General features: G+C 38.3%; 1 protein-coding gene across 1 annotated transcript in view; it reads left to right on the top strand.

Annotated features, from left to right (window-relative positions):
- Positions 1–4,505: 4,505 nt before the first annotated feature.
- Positions 4,506–17,675, top strand: part of C7 (complement C7) — a 59,279-nt gene continuing 46,109 nt past the window's right edge. The window contains exons 1-4 of the mRNA XM_055554613.1: positions 4,506–4,640; positions 10,631–10,686; positions 12,504–12,579; positions 15,371–15,512. Of these exons, the coding sequence (XP_055410588.1) occupies positions 4,635–4,640; positions 10,631–10,686; positions 12,504–12,579; positions 15,371–15,512 (280 nt within the window). The 5' untranslated portion in view covers positions 4,506–4,634. The remainder of the gene's footprint in view (positions 4,641–10,630; positions 10,687–12,503; positions 12,580–15,370; positions 15,513–17,675) is intronic.

Raw genomic sequence — 17,675 nt, 5'->3', positions numbered from 1 at the left:
CTAGAATTCAGAGAAATACAGGTCCTCTTCTAAATTCAGCAAGCGCTGAAAACCATCATGACAAAATGTCTTATCACTTCCTGCAGTCATTGGGACCACCAGAGCAAAGATGTGTCCAGGGTTGTAGGGTCAGAACCTCTCTTCCAAAAGGGAGGTGTGAAGCCCTGTTCATACTCTTAATCTACTTAAACCTTAACATCCTTATGAAGGACTTGATACCAACAGAGGATATTATCTAGCGACCTCACTTTTATGAACAAATTTAGGTGTAAGGATAAAGCATTTAACAGTAAATATTTTGCTGAAATCCTCCTCTATCTAGGGCATTGACTAGCAATCATTTTCTATTCTCAAAGTATTCACATAGTGAAACTGTAATGGAAAGAGAGATTTTATTAGGCTTTATTAGATTTTATTAGGCTCCTATTAGGAGTACTTATTAGGCTTCACAAGCCCTTGACCTGGAGCCTAAGAAGATTCAGTTTCTCTTTCCCTGTGAATGGGTTAACTCCCGAGCCAAATGCTATTCTTCGATTCCAGGGACTGGAGCATGCTTGCCACTAGGGGGTGCTGTTGCTTCTTTATGCCCACTTCTGGCAGTTTCCATTCTGACCTTATCAGGCTTAACAGAAGAAAAGGAGGCTTTATTCTTCCCCAGTGAGTTTGTTCCCCAGAGTAAGTGGAGTCTGTTGGAACAATTCAGAACAAAACAAAATGGCTAGTAACTGAAACACGCTTGTTAAAATGTTTTCCAGTATCTCTCTGAGATGGAGCAGAACCGCTTCTTGATATCATCAATGGTCTAATAATTGTTTCATGAGGGTTTGGGGATAGTAACAGATTTTAAAGTGCCACCTCAGAAACTGGGGGCTAGTGGGGGACAGAACACAAGCTAACTCTTGTGTCTGGCAGGAGAAGAGGAGAGAAGTCTGCAAGTGTGGCTTTCAGTCTCTTCCACAGACTGGCAAAAATCGGCTTTCCCTTCTATCAATCCAGTGTTGGCTCAGACACAATTTTGCAAAGCCTGTCACATTTACCAGCTTTGAGCATTGTTAGAAATACATGTTCTGTGGTCACATGAATTTGGGAAATTCTAGTTTGAAAAAGTTTTACTTGGTGTCAGACTTTCAGAACACTTAATTGACATTGCCCTGTGCGTGGCACTTTGTGAATCTAGGGCTGAGCATTTGCTAGGGGTAGACACCAGGCAAGAATACCAGAGTGGGTTGCCATTCCCTACTCCAGGGGATCTTCCCCACCCAGGGATGGAACCCACGTCTCTTACATCTAACTTGCATTGGCAGGTGGTTTCTTTACCACTAGCGCCACCCGGGAAGCCCATAATATACACAGCTTGTTACAATCAGCTGCAAAATTATTTTTCCTGAATGTGTTTTGTAGCACTAGAGTGGAAAATGTGTGGGGAAACTCTGCCTTCAGTTTATCCACAATGTTTACATTATGTTTTAATTGCTGGGCGGTGTGGTCTTCCCTTAATATTCCCTCTCTTTCACCTCCATATGGCATTTGTCTTCACTGGCTGGCCTGGCCTTGAAATCTCCCTCAGCTGGCTTGACAATGAATTGTTTGGTTTTCCTTCTCCTTCTGTAACCTCGCTCCCTCCGTTTTTGGCTTTTCTCCTTCTTCCTGCTCCAGAATAGGGGCATTTCTTGTGGTTTTAGTCTTCATTGTGATGAGCTTCCTATGACTTTAGTTATGTACCCTCTGCCAAGATACTTTTTTCCAAAGACATCTACATTTCCAGTTCTGTGTTGGATACTTTCTCCAAAATAAAAAATGTCCCTTTTCTAAAACCACTTTTTTCTCTTCAATTTCCTATTTCCTTCCTTCATTAATTTGTTCTTAAATTCTTCCAGTTTTCTCAGTCAATCAGACACGAGATTACTTTCAATCACTAAACCCTATGAAACCTCTGGTCCTTTGTCTTTCTCTTCTCAAAAGAGGCCTCGATTGCCCCTTGCCTGATTACTGAAATAAATTCCAAATCACACTTTCTACTTCCCCTCCTTATCCTTTCCATGTAGCCTGCACACTACCAGTGTTTAAATCATCCTAAAGCATCACTTTGATTCTTTCCTTAAAACTTGCAAAGGGTGAGTTCCCATTATCCTTTGAATAAAGTCCACACAGCTTTTGCTGGTAATCAAATCTGTCACAGTGTGGCTTCCACCTATACTTGAAACTTGTTCCAATGGCTCTCCATTGAAATTCTAGAAAGAAAAAACACTGTTCATAAGACAGCAAAGCTGTGGAAACGGGTGAGTGCAAAGCCCTTGGTTAAAGGAAGTTTTTAGATTTAATTTCTGCAATACGGTCTCTGGAAGCTGAACAATGCAAATTCTAAATTATTGCAGTTGCAATTGTATTTATGACTCATCCTCTGTACTAAGGATACGCTATGAAGATAAAGAAGGATGTTACTCAAGGCTTCCATCTGTCAAAGCTCCTAGCCTATCATATTAAGCACCCTTTGTAAATATTTGTTGAATTTAGAATAAACAAATGAATGAATGCATGAGTGAATGAATGGGAAAACTACTTTGGGAGGTGCTGTTGATATTCTGCTGCTGCTGCTGCTAAGTCACTTCAGTCGTGTCCAATACCTAAAATACTGAAAATACCTGAAACTTTCTACTGGAAGTCTTTTTTTTTCCTGACTATAGATGTGTGTTCAACCTACACTTAGTTCAAACTGGAAATGCCAGAGATTCAGTGAGTCCAGGAGCCACCCTTAACCATTGATGAACAAAGTGTTGGTGTATATAGGCTAAGCCCTTCGTTGGAATAACTGAAATGTGCTCTTCAGTATTTCCCACATTTCCTCACTGGGACTGAGCTATAATTGTCTTAAGATCTTGCATGCTGGGCTTCCCAGGTGGCACTAGTGATAAAGAACCCGCCTGCCAATGCGGGAGACAGAAGAGATGTGGATTCAATCCCTGGGGAGGGAAGATCCCCTGCATGGCAACCCACTCCAGTACATGTGCCTGGAGAATCCCATGGACAGAGTAACTTGGTGGCTATAGTTCATAGGCTCACACAGAGTTGGACATGACTGATGCAACTTAGCACACACATGGATCTTGCATGCTAAAATACCTTTTATTGACTTCCTTTCCTTCTCAGTCTCACTTTCTCATCCTTCAGCAGTGCTTTCTAGGATCGCTTCATTTCATAAAACAAAACAACCCCCCAAAACACAACAAAACCCCCAAAGCAGAAAAACTCCCAAGCCCCTTGCAATTGAATTCTTGTCTCAGAATCTGCTTCTGGGGAAACTCAAACTAAGACAGCCACTGAACCTGGAAATGCACACTGCATGCTTAAGGAGAGTCCACGACATTTGGAATTCGTGCACTTGGAGCTGAATTAAAAAAAGATCTTTCAGGAATCAGCATCCGGTTCTCAGTGGCAAAAATTTGTTTCCACACAAATCACTAATGGCTTGAACAAAAGATGGGAAAGTTTTGTCTCTGGAAGATCACCATTAATTTATAAAGGGAGAGTGTGTGTGGGGGGTCATTCTTTATTATTCAGACATTTTAGATATAAAAAGAAAAAATATTACAACTGGTAAATAGTCACTAATGGAATGTTTAATTATAAAATTACTCTAAATTCAAATTTCCTTTCCCACTTCATGCTTATGTCTTTCCTCCCCATAATGTCCTAACAGCAAGTATCAGAATATTTGGCCAAATCATGCAAATAAAACTGTAGCTCGACTTCAATAGAAAATCTGAAATCTTGCAAAAGTGTAGCCTTTCATGAAATCTGTGAAAATGATGTTGGAGACCTGCTAGAATCAATGCAAAGCCATGGAAAGTGAGGATCTGGCACAATAAGACAAGGCAACTGAAGAAGACAAAGTAGACACAAATGATGACTGTGACTAGAACTTTCCAAAGGACTGATCTGAATATCATAGGGTTAAGGGAAATTCTTGGGAGTAATTAGTGATGCCTTTAAATATGTTTGCAAAACACAATGCTCTTTTTGATCATTCTTCACATGAAGAAATGTATATTATATTGTGTTAGGCCACACACACATACACGATTCCATTCTAGAATTTCCATTTCCATTTTGAGTGACAGAATGGCATGTAAGTTTTTTCTTCCACAGCGCCTAATCTCAAAGTCTGCTGTATAACCCCTTTTTAGAGAATCATGAACACATCTGCTTTGTGTGATAAATTAAAACAGGAAGGACGCTTATGCTCGTCTCACACAGAGTCTCCTTTGGTTGAAAACCACTTAAACATTGAAGTGAGAATATTTTCTGCTTTTCTTGATTTACAGATGTTTCCTCAGAGCTATGCTTCCAAACAGTCCCAGCTGACTGTAGCTAAGGCCTGTGCAAATTGATAAGATGCATCTGGTTTCAAGACACAGACTAAGTACAGGGCAGGTTCTCAGTGTCCCCAGAGAACCCAGTGGGGGTCGGAGCAAAGTCTCGGAACTGCTTGCTCTATATATGAATGCCAAGTGAATCCCCAGCAGGGAGAGACAGGCGGGGAGTAGACTGCTGGCCTCTTCCCGCTGTTGAAAATTCACTGGGCGCTGGAGGAGGACATTTTCCTTCTCTCTGCTGCCCTGAATGTTTTCCCAAACATGAAGGTAAGATAATAACTTCATTACTTTTGTGAACAGAGCTAACTCTAAAGGGAGTAAGGTTTACTTAGGTAACAAATAAATTAAAAAAAAAAAAAGAAAATACATGGGAAAATAGAAAAGAGAAAGTTCTGAGGGTGACTTTTAAGAAATCCTTAATTAAATATATTTAACAATTCAGCTGAAGTGAATTTCTTTTTCTTTTCTTGTAGTTTATTTTATTGGTTTAGAGGTCTGGGAATCAGAGATTGGAAGCAGTGTTTATGAAAGTCCCAAGAAAGCTGTTAAGAAATACAATAACACAACTGTTATTTCTTAGGGAAAAATTCTCTCCAATGTATTTTGTTTGTTTGATTTGGAGTCATGCAATGAATCCCTGTGATTTGACTTATAACTCCAGGAGATGGTGATAGACAGGGAGACCTGGCAAGCTGCGATTCATGGGGTCACAAAGAGTCGGACATGACTGAGCGACTGAACTGAACTGAACAGCTTTATAGAACAGTGAATCTGGAAACTTGGAACTTTAGAATTTGGAATCTGGATGAAAGGATCAGGATTGTAAGAGCAGAAGATACAGATAAATGGCGTGAAGCTAAAGAGTTACCAAAAACACATATTGGCCTAATGCAAATGGCTGAATGTTAAGAAAAAAAAAATTTTGGACCAAAGATAGATATAACTATCATAAACTATATTTCTGGGATGTAAACATAAGTTGAACCTGCTACTGCAATTTTATTATTGCAAAGTTTTGTATTTAAACTTTTAAAATTTTACATTCTAATGCTGGAGCAGTAATTTCTCGCCCCTGTCAGCTGCTACATTGCTTCTGCTGTCACTATGCTGCCTAACTACAATACTGAATCTGTGCTCACTTTCCAGGGGGATGGAGGAGGATGGAAACATGGGTCTTGAGTATTTTATGTGCAAAATTGCATTTAATTAAGTCATTGAAAATTAAACACAAATCACAAAGTTGATTTGTCTAATGTTATAATGCTAGAATGCCAAGTAACCATACAAAGTTAGAATTATGATATATTCTAATCTCTATCAGTCTGTTTTGTATTTTTATTTAAAAATTTAGAACATTTGATAACTTAGGATAGGATGCCTTTCCTAGAGTCATCTAGCTAGTATACTTTCTCCTAATATTTGTATTAACTATCAGTCAATTTCCTTATTTATTTTATGATGAGACATCTTAATAATTGTTTTGTATTTAAAGATGGGTTCATAGTCATTGATTATTATGATATTTTTCTACCGGGTTAATATATTTACTTTTATCTTTCAGTTGGTTGATAAAATATCAACAAATAAATGATTTCTTTGTGAACTGCATTCAGAGTTCTCACCTATATTTGAGAGTAGAGACTCATATTTTTACAGTAAATATGAAGGGTATGCTTTTGTGATACACTATGGTTTCCAAGTCTGGCCTTTAAGAAGGACTATTCTTCTGTCTTTTCCCCGATTCATGTGAACTGAATTCAGAGAGGTGGTCCCAGGATTCCACTGGTACTCTTTGTATCCATTGGATAGGATATAATTGGTTCTGAAGTGTTTCAAGACTTTAGAGCAAAAAGGGCTTTGCTTTGATCTAACTGTGGTCCAGACCTTCACTCTCTCATCCCTGGACTGAGATGAACCTGGGGTTTGTAAACCTGAAGCATGATTCTCATGCAGCTGGGATGTAGTCAAGCACAATGATGTCTCAGATGATGGTCTCTCGGCTTCCTCACCACACCCAGAGCTGACCTGATGTTATCACCCATCTTCTACCAATTATACTGTGATGGTCTTTGTGTCTTTTAAAAATGCCCCTTGCCAGATTATAGCACTACCATCTTGGTAATTAAGTTCAAAAAGAAGATAATATCTATTATTTCTCCACTTGGAGATAGCCATTGTTAACATTTTAATCTATTTCTTTTCAGACTTTAAAATGAATATGTGTAAGATATATTTTATGACATTTTTATCAATCTAGATCTGAATCTTTTTACTCATTATATCATAAGCATGTTATTCTGTCATTGATCAAGCTATAACATGCTTCAAATGGCTACTAAGTACTCAATCATATTATTATGTCATTTTGCATTTCTTTATTGCTAGTGTTACAAATTGATGTTAATTTCTAACAAAGATGCAAGAAGATTTATTTAAAAATCTACCTCCTTCTTCATCTGTATGGTGCCCTATGTTCTAAATTTATTGATCAACTATTAATTAGGGTATCTTAAGAAATTAGATTGAATTTTTCTATAGTTTTTTCCTCTGGAATTTGGACATTTGGAACCCAGTACATGCTACAGAAAATAGTGTTTTATTTTTACCCTAGATGGGCTCATGGTTCAACAGACAAATGTAAAAGGCCAGATGTGGAGAAATTAGAACCATAGAGAGAGTGGTTGTATTTGGAAAATGTTAGAGGAAGGAGGCAGAGCTAATGCTTATTCAGTCGTAAAGAAGAAGAGAAGAGAATTCTGGGAAATGTGGCCCCAGCTTAGCTATATTACACACTGCCAAGATACCATATCTTTTTTTTTTTTTTTTTTTCAAATTTTATTTATTTATTTATGGCTGTGCTGGGTCTTCGTTGCTGTGTGAGGGCTTTCTCTAGTTGTGGTGCACCGGCTTAACTGCCTGTTAGCATGTGGGATCTTCCCAGAGCAGGGATTGAACTCATGTCCTCTGCTTTGGCAGGCAGATTTGTAACCACTGGACCACCAGGGAAGTCCTCTATCTTTTCAACTAAGGAATTCTTTTATAGAGTTAACTCAGATGTATGTCTATTTCTGTCATTAATTTGTTTATTAATTTGTAATTGTTTTGTCATGTCCATTTGATGAGATACTCTTTCCAAAGGCAAGGAATGATAACTGCTTCATTTCCAGGTACCCAGCTAGCCAATTTTCAAGAAATTCTTTTGGTTAAAAGATTCAGCTTGTATAATTCATGAACTAGTGATAAGCAGATCTTCATGGGTTATAATATGTATATGAGGAAATGAGTTTCCCTGGTGGTTCAGTTGGTAAAGAATCTGCCTTCAATGTGGGAGAACTGGGTTTGATCCCTGGGCTGGGAAGATCCCCTGGAGGAGGGCATGGCAACCCACTTCAGTATTCTTGCCTGGAGAATCCCCATGGACAGAAAAGCCTGGCAGGGTGCAGATCATGGGGTCACAAAGAGTCGGACATGCCAGAGCACATAGCACATGTGGAAAATAGTGGCAAAATTAGTTCTGGTGAAAGTGAATATCCTAAAACTTCATTGACATAAAAAAAAATATGTGGTAGAATGTTAAGATGGATTTTTTTTTTCATGATGCCTGTTTTGGCTGAGAGTCAAAGGCCAAGAATAAGAGGTGCTCAGTAGCCTCACATTTTACAGTGAAATATTGCACATTCAATTCAATGTTACCAAAAAGTAGTCCTAAATTTGTTTGGTGACCCTTTGGCCATCTCCATCCTCAAGAGTAGGCAAGTTTATGTCCATTGGAGGAGGGGGACATACACCCTACTCGCATTTGAGAAAATCTAAAAGAACAGACTGGTTGACTGCCCTGCGTTTAGCAAAGTCAACATAACAGTATCAGTTACATCCTGACAGGACAAGAAGATATGCAGGTATCCCATGGATCAGATGTGGACTTTTGGAGAAGAGCTTGGCTTGGGTTGTCAGGGACTCCCTGAGAGACACTTGCAGGATGAAGCAACCCCAATAGGTAGTATCAGTAAGCAGACAATGGTGAGAGTCAAGAGAAATGAACAAAGGGATGAATCATTTGTGGCAGAGGACAGTGGTTGTAGATGTCCAAAGGAGTGATATTCAAAGAATGATGAAAACACTGTGAGGGACAGACAGCTGGCATTCAAACATTCAGCACAGTCTGATTTACCATCACCAGACTCTGGCTGCATCGATCGAGCAAGAGCCTTTGTGCTCTTGCCCTCTTACTCCTGCCACTCTGACTCTGAAGAAGACAGAGGCATCCTGGGGAGGTGGGGAAGGGAAGCAGGAGAATAAAAGGGAGGGATTTTGAAGTGGATGCCACCCCTCCCACAGGAACTGGGGAATAGGAGAGATATTTAAAATTGGATGATAAATTGAAATTTTACTATTAGATTGTTTCAGAATTTTTATTTTCTGAAAATGTGATGACATTAAAGACTGAAAGTGTTCGTTGCTTAGTTGTGTCTGACTCTTTGCTACCCCCCCAGGCTCCTCTGTCCATGGCATTCTCCAGGCAAGAATACTGGAGTGTGTAGTCATTCCCTTCTCCAGAGGACCTTCCTGACTCAGGGATCAAACCCGGGTCTCCTGCATTGCAGGCAAATTTTTTGCTGTCTGAACCACCAGGGAAGCCCCTATTAGGGACTGAGAGTGACTAATAAAGTTGTGAGATAGACTTGTCCAAGGGTAGGAAAAATGAGTTGACACAGCACAAGTAAAGATATAGTGTTGAAAAAGAAAAAAAAGGTATAGTTTAAAATTAAGAACTAAAGAACCTTTTAAAGTTGTTGCTTTACATTATGTGCATATTTGTTGAAAAATCAGAAAAGTATCTATAGCCTCTCCCACCGTTGTTCACATTTCTGGGGTGCTCACGGCTATGTTACTTCTCAACCCTTATGGTATGCTAATCAGAATATAAGCTAAAAGGTTTGTAGAACTATAAAAGGCAGAAGTAGGTAACTAGTATTTTATAACTGAAAGGAAGATACTAACAAGAGAAGGAGTGATTTAAGAAAGTGAGTGGAAGGGTCTGGGAGAAATGATGAGAAACCATTCCACAACTACAGAGAGAAAAGAGATTTGGAGAGGTCAAGAGAAGAGAAAGAATACTGGCCTGTTAAAATGTGGGGTAAAATGATTTAAGAACTTTTATTCCAGGATATGGACCTCCCCAGTGGCTCAAGGGTAAAGAATCCGGCTGCAATGCAGGAGATGTGGGTTTGATCCTTGGGTTGGGAAGATCCCCTGGAGGAGGGCGTGGCAACCCACTCCAGTATTATTGCCTGGAGAATTCCATGGACAGAGGAGCCTGGGCTAACTACAGTCCATTGGGTCGAAAAGAGTTGGACACAACAGAAGCAACTGAGCACAGCATAGCACATATTAGGTTATGAACTGAATGCATTTAATATTCTTAGAGTCTCTAGTACAAATTTGAATTGTATTCCCTTACACTTTCAATTGTCAAAGTAGGAAAATACATAAAAGTAAAAATGAGGTAATGAAAGTCACCTATAATTTCACAACCAGAAATAAACTATTTTCCTTTATTATGTTTCTTTCTAGATTTGTTTTTAAGACACATTTGATTTTCAAATGAAATATAATTACATTTTGCATACAATTTTGTAGCCTGTCAGATGCTCAGTATTTAGGCTGCCCTATCACATAAAGATGATTATAAAAGGCCTCTGTTGTGTTTGGGTACCACCTATAAAGCTAGGGATTGTGATGAGCATCTTGATTCCTTTGGCTAATGATGCACCTCCACTTTTGATTTTTCCATTTAGGAAACTGGTTCCTTTTACCTTCTCAACCCTTGGAACTGCTCTTTCTAGGCTTTCTCTATTCCGGCATTCTCATGGTACCAAAGTTAGAAAGGAGTGTGGATTAAGGAATAAAAGATGATGGGACCCTAGAAAAATGTTTGTGAATATTTTTAGGGAGTCTTTCCAATTTATTTGTCTATGATATCATCTAGTGCCTAGTAGTCTTTACAGAAATGAACAGTAGGAGGTAAGCTCAAGATAATTGTATTAAACTTTTAATTTAAATTAAATTTAATTTAATTAAAATTTAATTTAAAATGAAAAATTGTAAGATGAGCAGAATCATCGAGCTTCTCCATGATTTTTTCACTCTTTTTATTCCCAACTCACAAATCTTGATTTGTACAAATGTATTCACTTTTGACTCATTAAAGCAATGCAAGCTCAAATATTGCTTTATTTTTTTTTTTTCCCTCCTAGGCAATAACTTTATTCTTCTTGGTGGGATTTATAGGAGAGTTTCAAGTTTTTTCAAGGTGAGAATATTTTTGGATTGTGTATGGAAATCATTAACAGTTATTTCATTTATTTTGAGGAAACTATGGTCTGATTTTTACATTGCAGTGTGAGCATGTTTTTCCCTCACACACTTTGCTTCTTTCCACATTTTCAGAAAAGACAATGATAGAATAAGCATGTTTTATTCTTATTCTTACTTTACTTTATTTTATTCCCTGTGAGGAAGAAACCTGAAGATTAAAAACATCGCAAGATTTTCTGCATTGTAAGCATTGTGAGTCAGCTCACCATTTTCCACATGTATTTTATCTGAGTGGAATTATTTGAGCTCAGCTTGCCCCTGTTGTACTTGGGTGTGTGCTTGAGAAAGTGGCCTCAATAAACAGGGGGAGCGTGTAGAATTAAGTTCTCATCCATTTAGCCTTTGCCAGATTTTGGTTTCCTACCTCTCATGTGGTCATTTTACAGCTTACTGTCTCTCAGTTAAATTTCTGTATAGCTCTTCATCATCCAGAATCACTTAAAGGCCGTAAAACCTTCCTTCCCTATGTTCTCACTTATACCCCTCCTCTGGACATTCTCTTATCTGTATTTCCACAACACATCATAATGTACACAATTCTGTTAGTAAATTTATCTAATTAGCTATATTGCATTGTGATCATGGGGCTTCCCTGGTGGCTCTGTGGTAAAGAGTCCATCTGTCAAGGCAGGAGACCTGGGTTCCATCCCTGGGTTGGGGAGATTCCCTGGAGAAGGAAATGGTAACCCACTCAGGTATTCCTGACTGAGAAATCCCATGGACAGAGAAGCCTGGCAGACTGTAGTCCATGAGGTGGCAAAGAGTGGGACATGACTTAGTGACTGAGAATGTGCTGGTCACAGTCACACTGTGATCATATTATTGTTATAATTATTTGTTTATACATCTATGTCTTCTTCCTTTCCTCTATCAATGATCAGTATACTGCTAAGCTAAGTCATTTCAGTCGTGTCCAACTCTGTGCGACCCCATAGACGGCAGCCCACCAGGCTTCCCCGTCCCTGGGATTCTCCAGGCAAGAACACTGGAGTGGGTTGCCATTTCCTTCTCCAATGCACAAAAGCGAAAAGTGCAAGTGAAGTAGCTCAGTTGTGTCCGACTCTAGCGACCCCATGGACTGCAGCCTACCAGGCTCCTCGGTCCATGGGATTTTCTAGGCAAAAGTGCCATTGACTTCTCTGATCAGTATACTATCTCGTTTTAAAACATTATTTATTTATTTTATTTTTGTTTGCTCTGGGTCTTCGTTTCTGCACACAGGCTTTGTCTAGGGGTGAGCAGGAGCTACTCTTTGTTGGCATGCTTAGGCTTCTCATTTTGGTGGCTTCTCTTGCTTCCGAGCACAGGCTCTAGGCGCTCGGGCTTCAGTAGTTGCAACACTCGGGCTCAGTTAGTTGTGGCCTGTGGGCTCAGCGGTTGCCTCTTGCAGGCTTAGTTGCTCAGAGGCAAATGGAATCTTCCCCAACCAGCGGTGGAAGCTGCTTCCCCTGCATGGGCAGGTGGGTTCTTATCCACTGTACCATCAGGGATGTCCTAGCCTATCTCTTTTATGTCTATAGCTCTAGGGTCTAAATAGTGCCTGGAACATTCTAGATATCTTATAAATGATATTTAACAAATCTCTGAAAAAGTGAGCCCTTCCTAGATATTTTTAAATGTATTTTGAGATCCTTTTGGTGAAGCAAAAATTGCTTCACAATTTTTGACTGCTTTTGACTATTCTTGACTATTGTTTGTCTTCTCTCTTACGTTTCTGTCGGCTTTATAATGGACAATTCAACACTATGACAGTGCCTCCTCGCCAATCAACTGCCAATGGGGTTCCTATGCTCCTTGGTCAGAATGCAATGGTTGTACCAAGACTCAGGTAGGACCATGTGAAAACTTTGTATTTTTTATTCATATGCCAAAATAGCTTAGGTATGAACAAAATGACATTAGCTTTTGAATGTTACTTTGTATGGTTTTTGAAAATGTAATTAGTAATTCTGAAGGGGAAAAGTATGATTTATTTAATAATTAATGTTGTTGTAAAATTTTTTTGCTTTCTCATTTTTCTTGAAGAACTTTTCTAAATCTTACATTTGAGCCTAGAAATATACATGGGAGAGAAGCTAAAAGCTACTCACTTATTCTTTCATTATCAGAGAAATAGAATAGCTTGAAATGAAGTCAGTAAGTAATTCAAAATTTCATATTTCCTGGATTCAACTTTTCATTTGAAACAAACACTAAGAGTAGCAAAATCGTTGCTTCATTTTACCTAACAGATAGTGAATGACCATGAAAAGTCAAACATTTTTCAATGTTTTAAAGTTTAGTACAAAAGTAATATAAATAAAAAACCTGACTTGACTTGGAGCTTATAGAGCACCCTTAAAATGTCTACTTTTTCCTTATTATAAATTATTCATTGGAAAGAACATAGAAGAGTATAAAGAAAATGCTACTCATAATTCTACCATTTAGAAGAAATCAATATACTAGCATTTTAGTATTTAGTCTTTCTGTGTGCTAATGATTTTTAAAATAGGGTCATTTGTTCATGATTTTGTATTCTACTATTTTAACTTAATATTATGTTATCAGTATGCATTTCAACAGCTGTATTACATTCCATTATATGAATATACCAATCTTCTTTATCCATTTTCTTATTGTATATTCCATTATATGAATATACCAATCTTCTTTATCCATTTTCTTGTTTGAGATTTAGTTTACTTACATATTTTGTAATTATGAATGAAACTTTAATGAACATTTTTGTATATAAATATGTCTTTTTTCTGATGATCATCTTAGGATACTTTAAAAAATATAATGCTGTTTCAAAGGTTCTGAACATTTGAATGACTAAATTTTTTTTTACTGAGATACAGTGACATGTAACATTAATTTCAGGTATACAACATGATTTGATATTCATAAAGCATTTTAAAAGTGGTTCAATTTAGATAAAAATGTGTGTTTAAAAATCATTTAGAAGTACTAAAAGAACCATATTATAGAAGATAATTTATGTTTGGAAGCATCATCATTATCACAATTTTCAAGCATTTATTTAGTATCTACATGAGAGGTATTTGCAAAATAAATTACACAAGTGTAGAATTTGGCTTCTGGCAAATATAATAGATGACAACTCTGATTACAGGCAAATAGGTACATGAATAACAAGACAAAATTCAAACAAACACCAACCTCAGGAAGCACTTTTAGAATTTAAAAACAAGTTAAGAAAGAACATTAAATAGAGGTAGATAGAAGGTACTTTTCATATGAGTAATTGTTTTGAGGGAAGGTCATCATGCTCAGATTATAAAAACAGAATTTTCATCCAGAAGGAGACAAGTGAAAATGAAAATGAGGTCATGAGATCAGAATTTGACAGGTGAGAATGAGATGCTGAGAGTAGGCAGCCATCAAGGTCATGCTGGTGTCTGTGGAGAAGGAAAACATTACTTACACACCAACACAGTCTGTGCTCTGGAACTTCAGAAAAACACACATTTCTAAGCCACGTATAAGAGATGTCTTCTACTAAATACACAAACTAAAAACTTAGCTGAGAAACTGTACTGAGCTCCATTCCTCACTCATTCCTCCATGACTTCTCTGCTTAGGTGCAATCAAATGTGCCAGAACCAGGCCCAGACTGACGCAGACCTGCTCAAAGTTCAAATTACATGTCGTCTCAATTTAGGATGAATGAATAGATGCAAACTTGGTTTATATATATATATATAGTCTTCCCTGTTGGTCTTTGCTCAAGGTTTAAACTTTCTGGAATCTCAGATTTTGCCCATTTTTATTAATGGGTAAGATTAATAAATGGATAAGAGGCTTAAAAGATGTACCTTTGATTGCCTTTGGAGAGGAAAAGGATTTTGTAGATCTTTCTTTTTGTTTAAACACTAGATACATGTCTTCATATTGAGTAAATGAAGTTTAGGATGAATTAGTTCTCACATTTGGCTTAGTGATTTCCCCTAACTTTTTTTATCCCCACCCCCAGCAGGTGCATTTGATATATTTCTAATTTCACAGATCAGTGATTTTGGATTTCCAGTGAAGTTTCATTGTAGATGTACCTTCATCTGTGGACCACTTAGGCTTCTGTTTTGTAAATTTGACTTTCATGGTAGCCTTTATCTATCTCTCTCTGGACTGTTTTGCCTTCCTGAAGAAGGCTTAAGGTTCAGCTCAAATCAATTTCCACCACTTTTCTAAAGGTTTCCCTAACTCCACTTCATCTTAGCTCCCCTTTCTAGTACCCATACTTTTCCTCCAGCAAAATTCACTTCACCTTTTCTAGTTAACCCTTGGTACATTGCTTTGGTGAAAAATGAATTATTCTGTATTGTGATCTATTTGCTTATAGTTCTATCCAGAATTCTTAAAGATTCACTATTTTTTTTTCACTCAACCCTAAGCATAAATATAAACTGGGAGTGCTCTAGAAATAATAACCCAAGTGTCACCAGACTCAAAGACAAATGGGTTTCTGGATTCATTGATTTTGGACATTTTACTTCTGTAGTACACCAGAAAAATTTTATGAATGTCATTTCTCCAAATGTATTAACTTATCTCAGATTTTATTTCTCAGATAAAGGAACCTGGAGATACTGGAAATGTGTTTGTTTTGTATTTAGACTCGCAGGCGGTCAATTGCTGTTTATGGACAGTATGGCGGCCATTCCTGTGTGGGAAGTGCTTTTGAAACACAACCATGTAAACCTACTCAAGGATGTCCAACAGAAGAGGGATGTGGAGAACGTTTCAGGTGTTTCTCAGGTATTTGCTTCTCATAGGCTCAGCACACAGAGGGTGAATTCAAACGTTATTTGTTTAACTTGCTCAGTATATACTTGTTGAATTGTATTGCATTTATATTAGCCTATACCAGTTTTCCTGGGAGGGATTGGGGGCAGGAGGAGAAGGGGACGACAGAGGATGAGATGGCTGGATGGCATCACTGACTCGATGAACGTGAGTCTCAGTGAACTCCGGGAGTTGGTGATGGACAGGGAGGCCTGGCGTGCTGTGATTCATGGGTATCGCAAAGAGTCGGACACGACTGAGCAACTGATCTGATCTGATACCAGTTTTCCCCAAATCAGTTGGATTTTTATTGGCATATTATTTGCATACTCAACTATCATTCTTTCAAATGCATGGGTGGCATCCAGCAATAAAGATGGGGATACTCTTTGAAAAGAAACATGGCTATTGACAGGCCCAAACAGTTCCTGATATTGCATTTTTGGTTAAGATATAGAAGGAGACTAGAATAAAGACAAGTCAGGCAAAAACAATATTACTGCCCAAATTATTTTTATGTTTACAAGATTAGTTAATTAAGGAGTGATACAGGTCATCCATATGCATAGGGGACTGAACACAGTTTTGGATTAGATATTATTTGACCTCTTGTCTTGGGCTTCCCAGGTGACCCTAGTGGTAAAGAACCCTCCTACATCTCCTGCAGGAGATGGAGGAGACATGGGTTCAATCCCTGATTTGGAAAGATTCCCTGGAGGAGGGGGCATGGCAACCCACTCCAGTATTCTTGCCTGGAGAATCCTGTTGACAGAGGAGCCTGGTGGACTATGGTCCATAGAGTCTCAGAGAGCTGGACACAACTGAAGCAACTTAGCAGGCATGCACTGTGTTGCACTTGTGCAGACAGGTTAATTCAACAACTTTTAGCAAGCATTTATTATTTTTGTTACGTTCAGATACAGAAATGAGGGTTACGAATGTAGAATGAAACAGCCTCTTCCCTCAAAATTCTTAGTTTTATGGGCAGAATAGTACATAAAAACTTCCTGTGTTAGGAGTGTTTCTCAACAATACCTCTCAAACTCCTATTTTAATTTCAAAACCCAAGTCAGACAATGCCTCCTTAGGGAAACCTTCCCTAAACACCCAACTAATAAAGCTACTTAACAAACGACTTTCCATGTTTTCCATGTGTGTTGTATCATCTGTAATCTGACGTATATGTTGCCCTGGGTGTCTCTTGGTAGACTGTGAATTCCTTGAAGATGTGGATTTTATTTCTTTTATTTTTTTCATCTGGAGTGTGTAGTACATAGTAGACTCTCAACAAACGTTTGTTGCATTGGATCAAAAGCATAGTGGGATGGGCTAGCAGGACAGTTTTGTGCCATGCTTGCTATTAGGACGCAGATGAAGGCCATACAGCATAGTTTGTGGGGGAGGGGTGGTTTTTGAAAGAAGATAATATATGATCTGATTTTTGAAGGACAAGTAGGCGAGAAGTAGAGAAACCCCTTTGAGGTTGAGAAAACTATCTGCAAAGTCAGTGGAGATGGCAAAAAGATTGACCTTTGATTTAGGTAAGTGATCCAGTATGACTAGGGCGTAAGCAGCTGGTAAGAGAATGGCTGGAGATGGTACTGGGGAGGGAGGCAGGGGCTAGATCATCTGGTACCTCTAGTGCTTCCTCTCTTCTGGTACTCTGGTACTCTCAGCTTTTATCTATCATGACAGTTATACTGCTGAATTGCAATGATCTATCTTCACACTCTTTCCTATTAGATTGTAAAATGTATGAAAAGCCTGGTGAATTCCTTTTTACTTGCATCCCAACACCCAGGAGTGTCTAGAACAAAGAAGGTGTTAAATAAATGTTGAATTTTATTTTTTTATTATTATTTTTTTTAATTTTAAATTATTATTATTGTTATGTTTACTTTACAATATTTATTGGTTTGGCCATACATCAACATGCATCCGCCACGGGTGTACACGTGTTCCCCATCCTGAACCCTCCTCCCACCTCCCTCCTCATACCATCCCTCTGGGTCATCCCAGTGCACCAGCCCCAAGCTTCCTGTATCCTGCATCAAACCTGGACTGGCGATTCGTTTCTTATATGATATTATACATGTTTTAATGCCATTCTCCCAAATCATTCCCCTCCTCCCTCTC

The sequence above is a fragment of the Bubalus kerabau genome, chromosome 18 (assembly GCF_029407905.1).
Source record: "Bubalus kerabau isolate K-KA32 ecotype Philippines breed swamp buffalo chromosome 18, PCC_UOA_SB_1v2, whole genome shotgun sequence".
Lineage (NCBI taxonomy): Eukaryota > Metazoa > Chordata > Mammalia > Artiodactyla > Bovidae > Bubalus > Bubalus kerabau.
The sequence above is the reverse complement of the archived record's forward strand: the minus strand, read 5'-3'. Positions and strand labels throughout refer to the sequence as shown.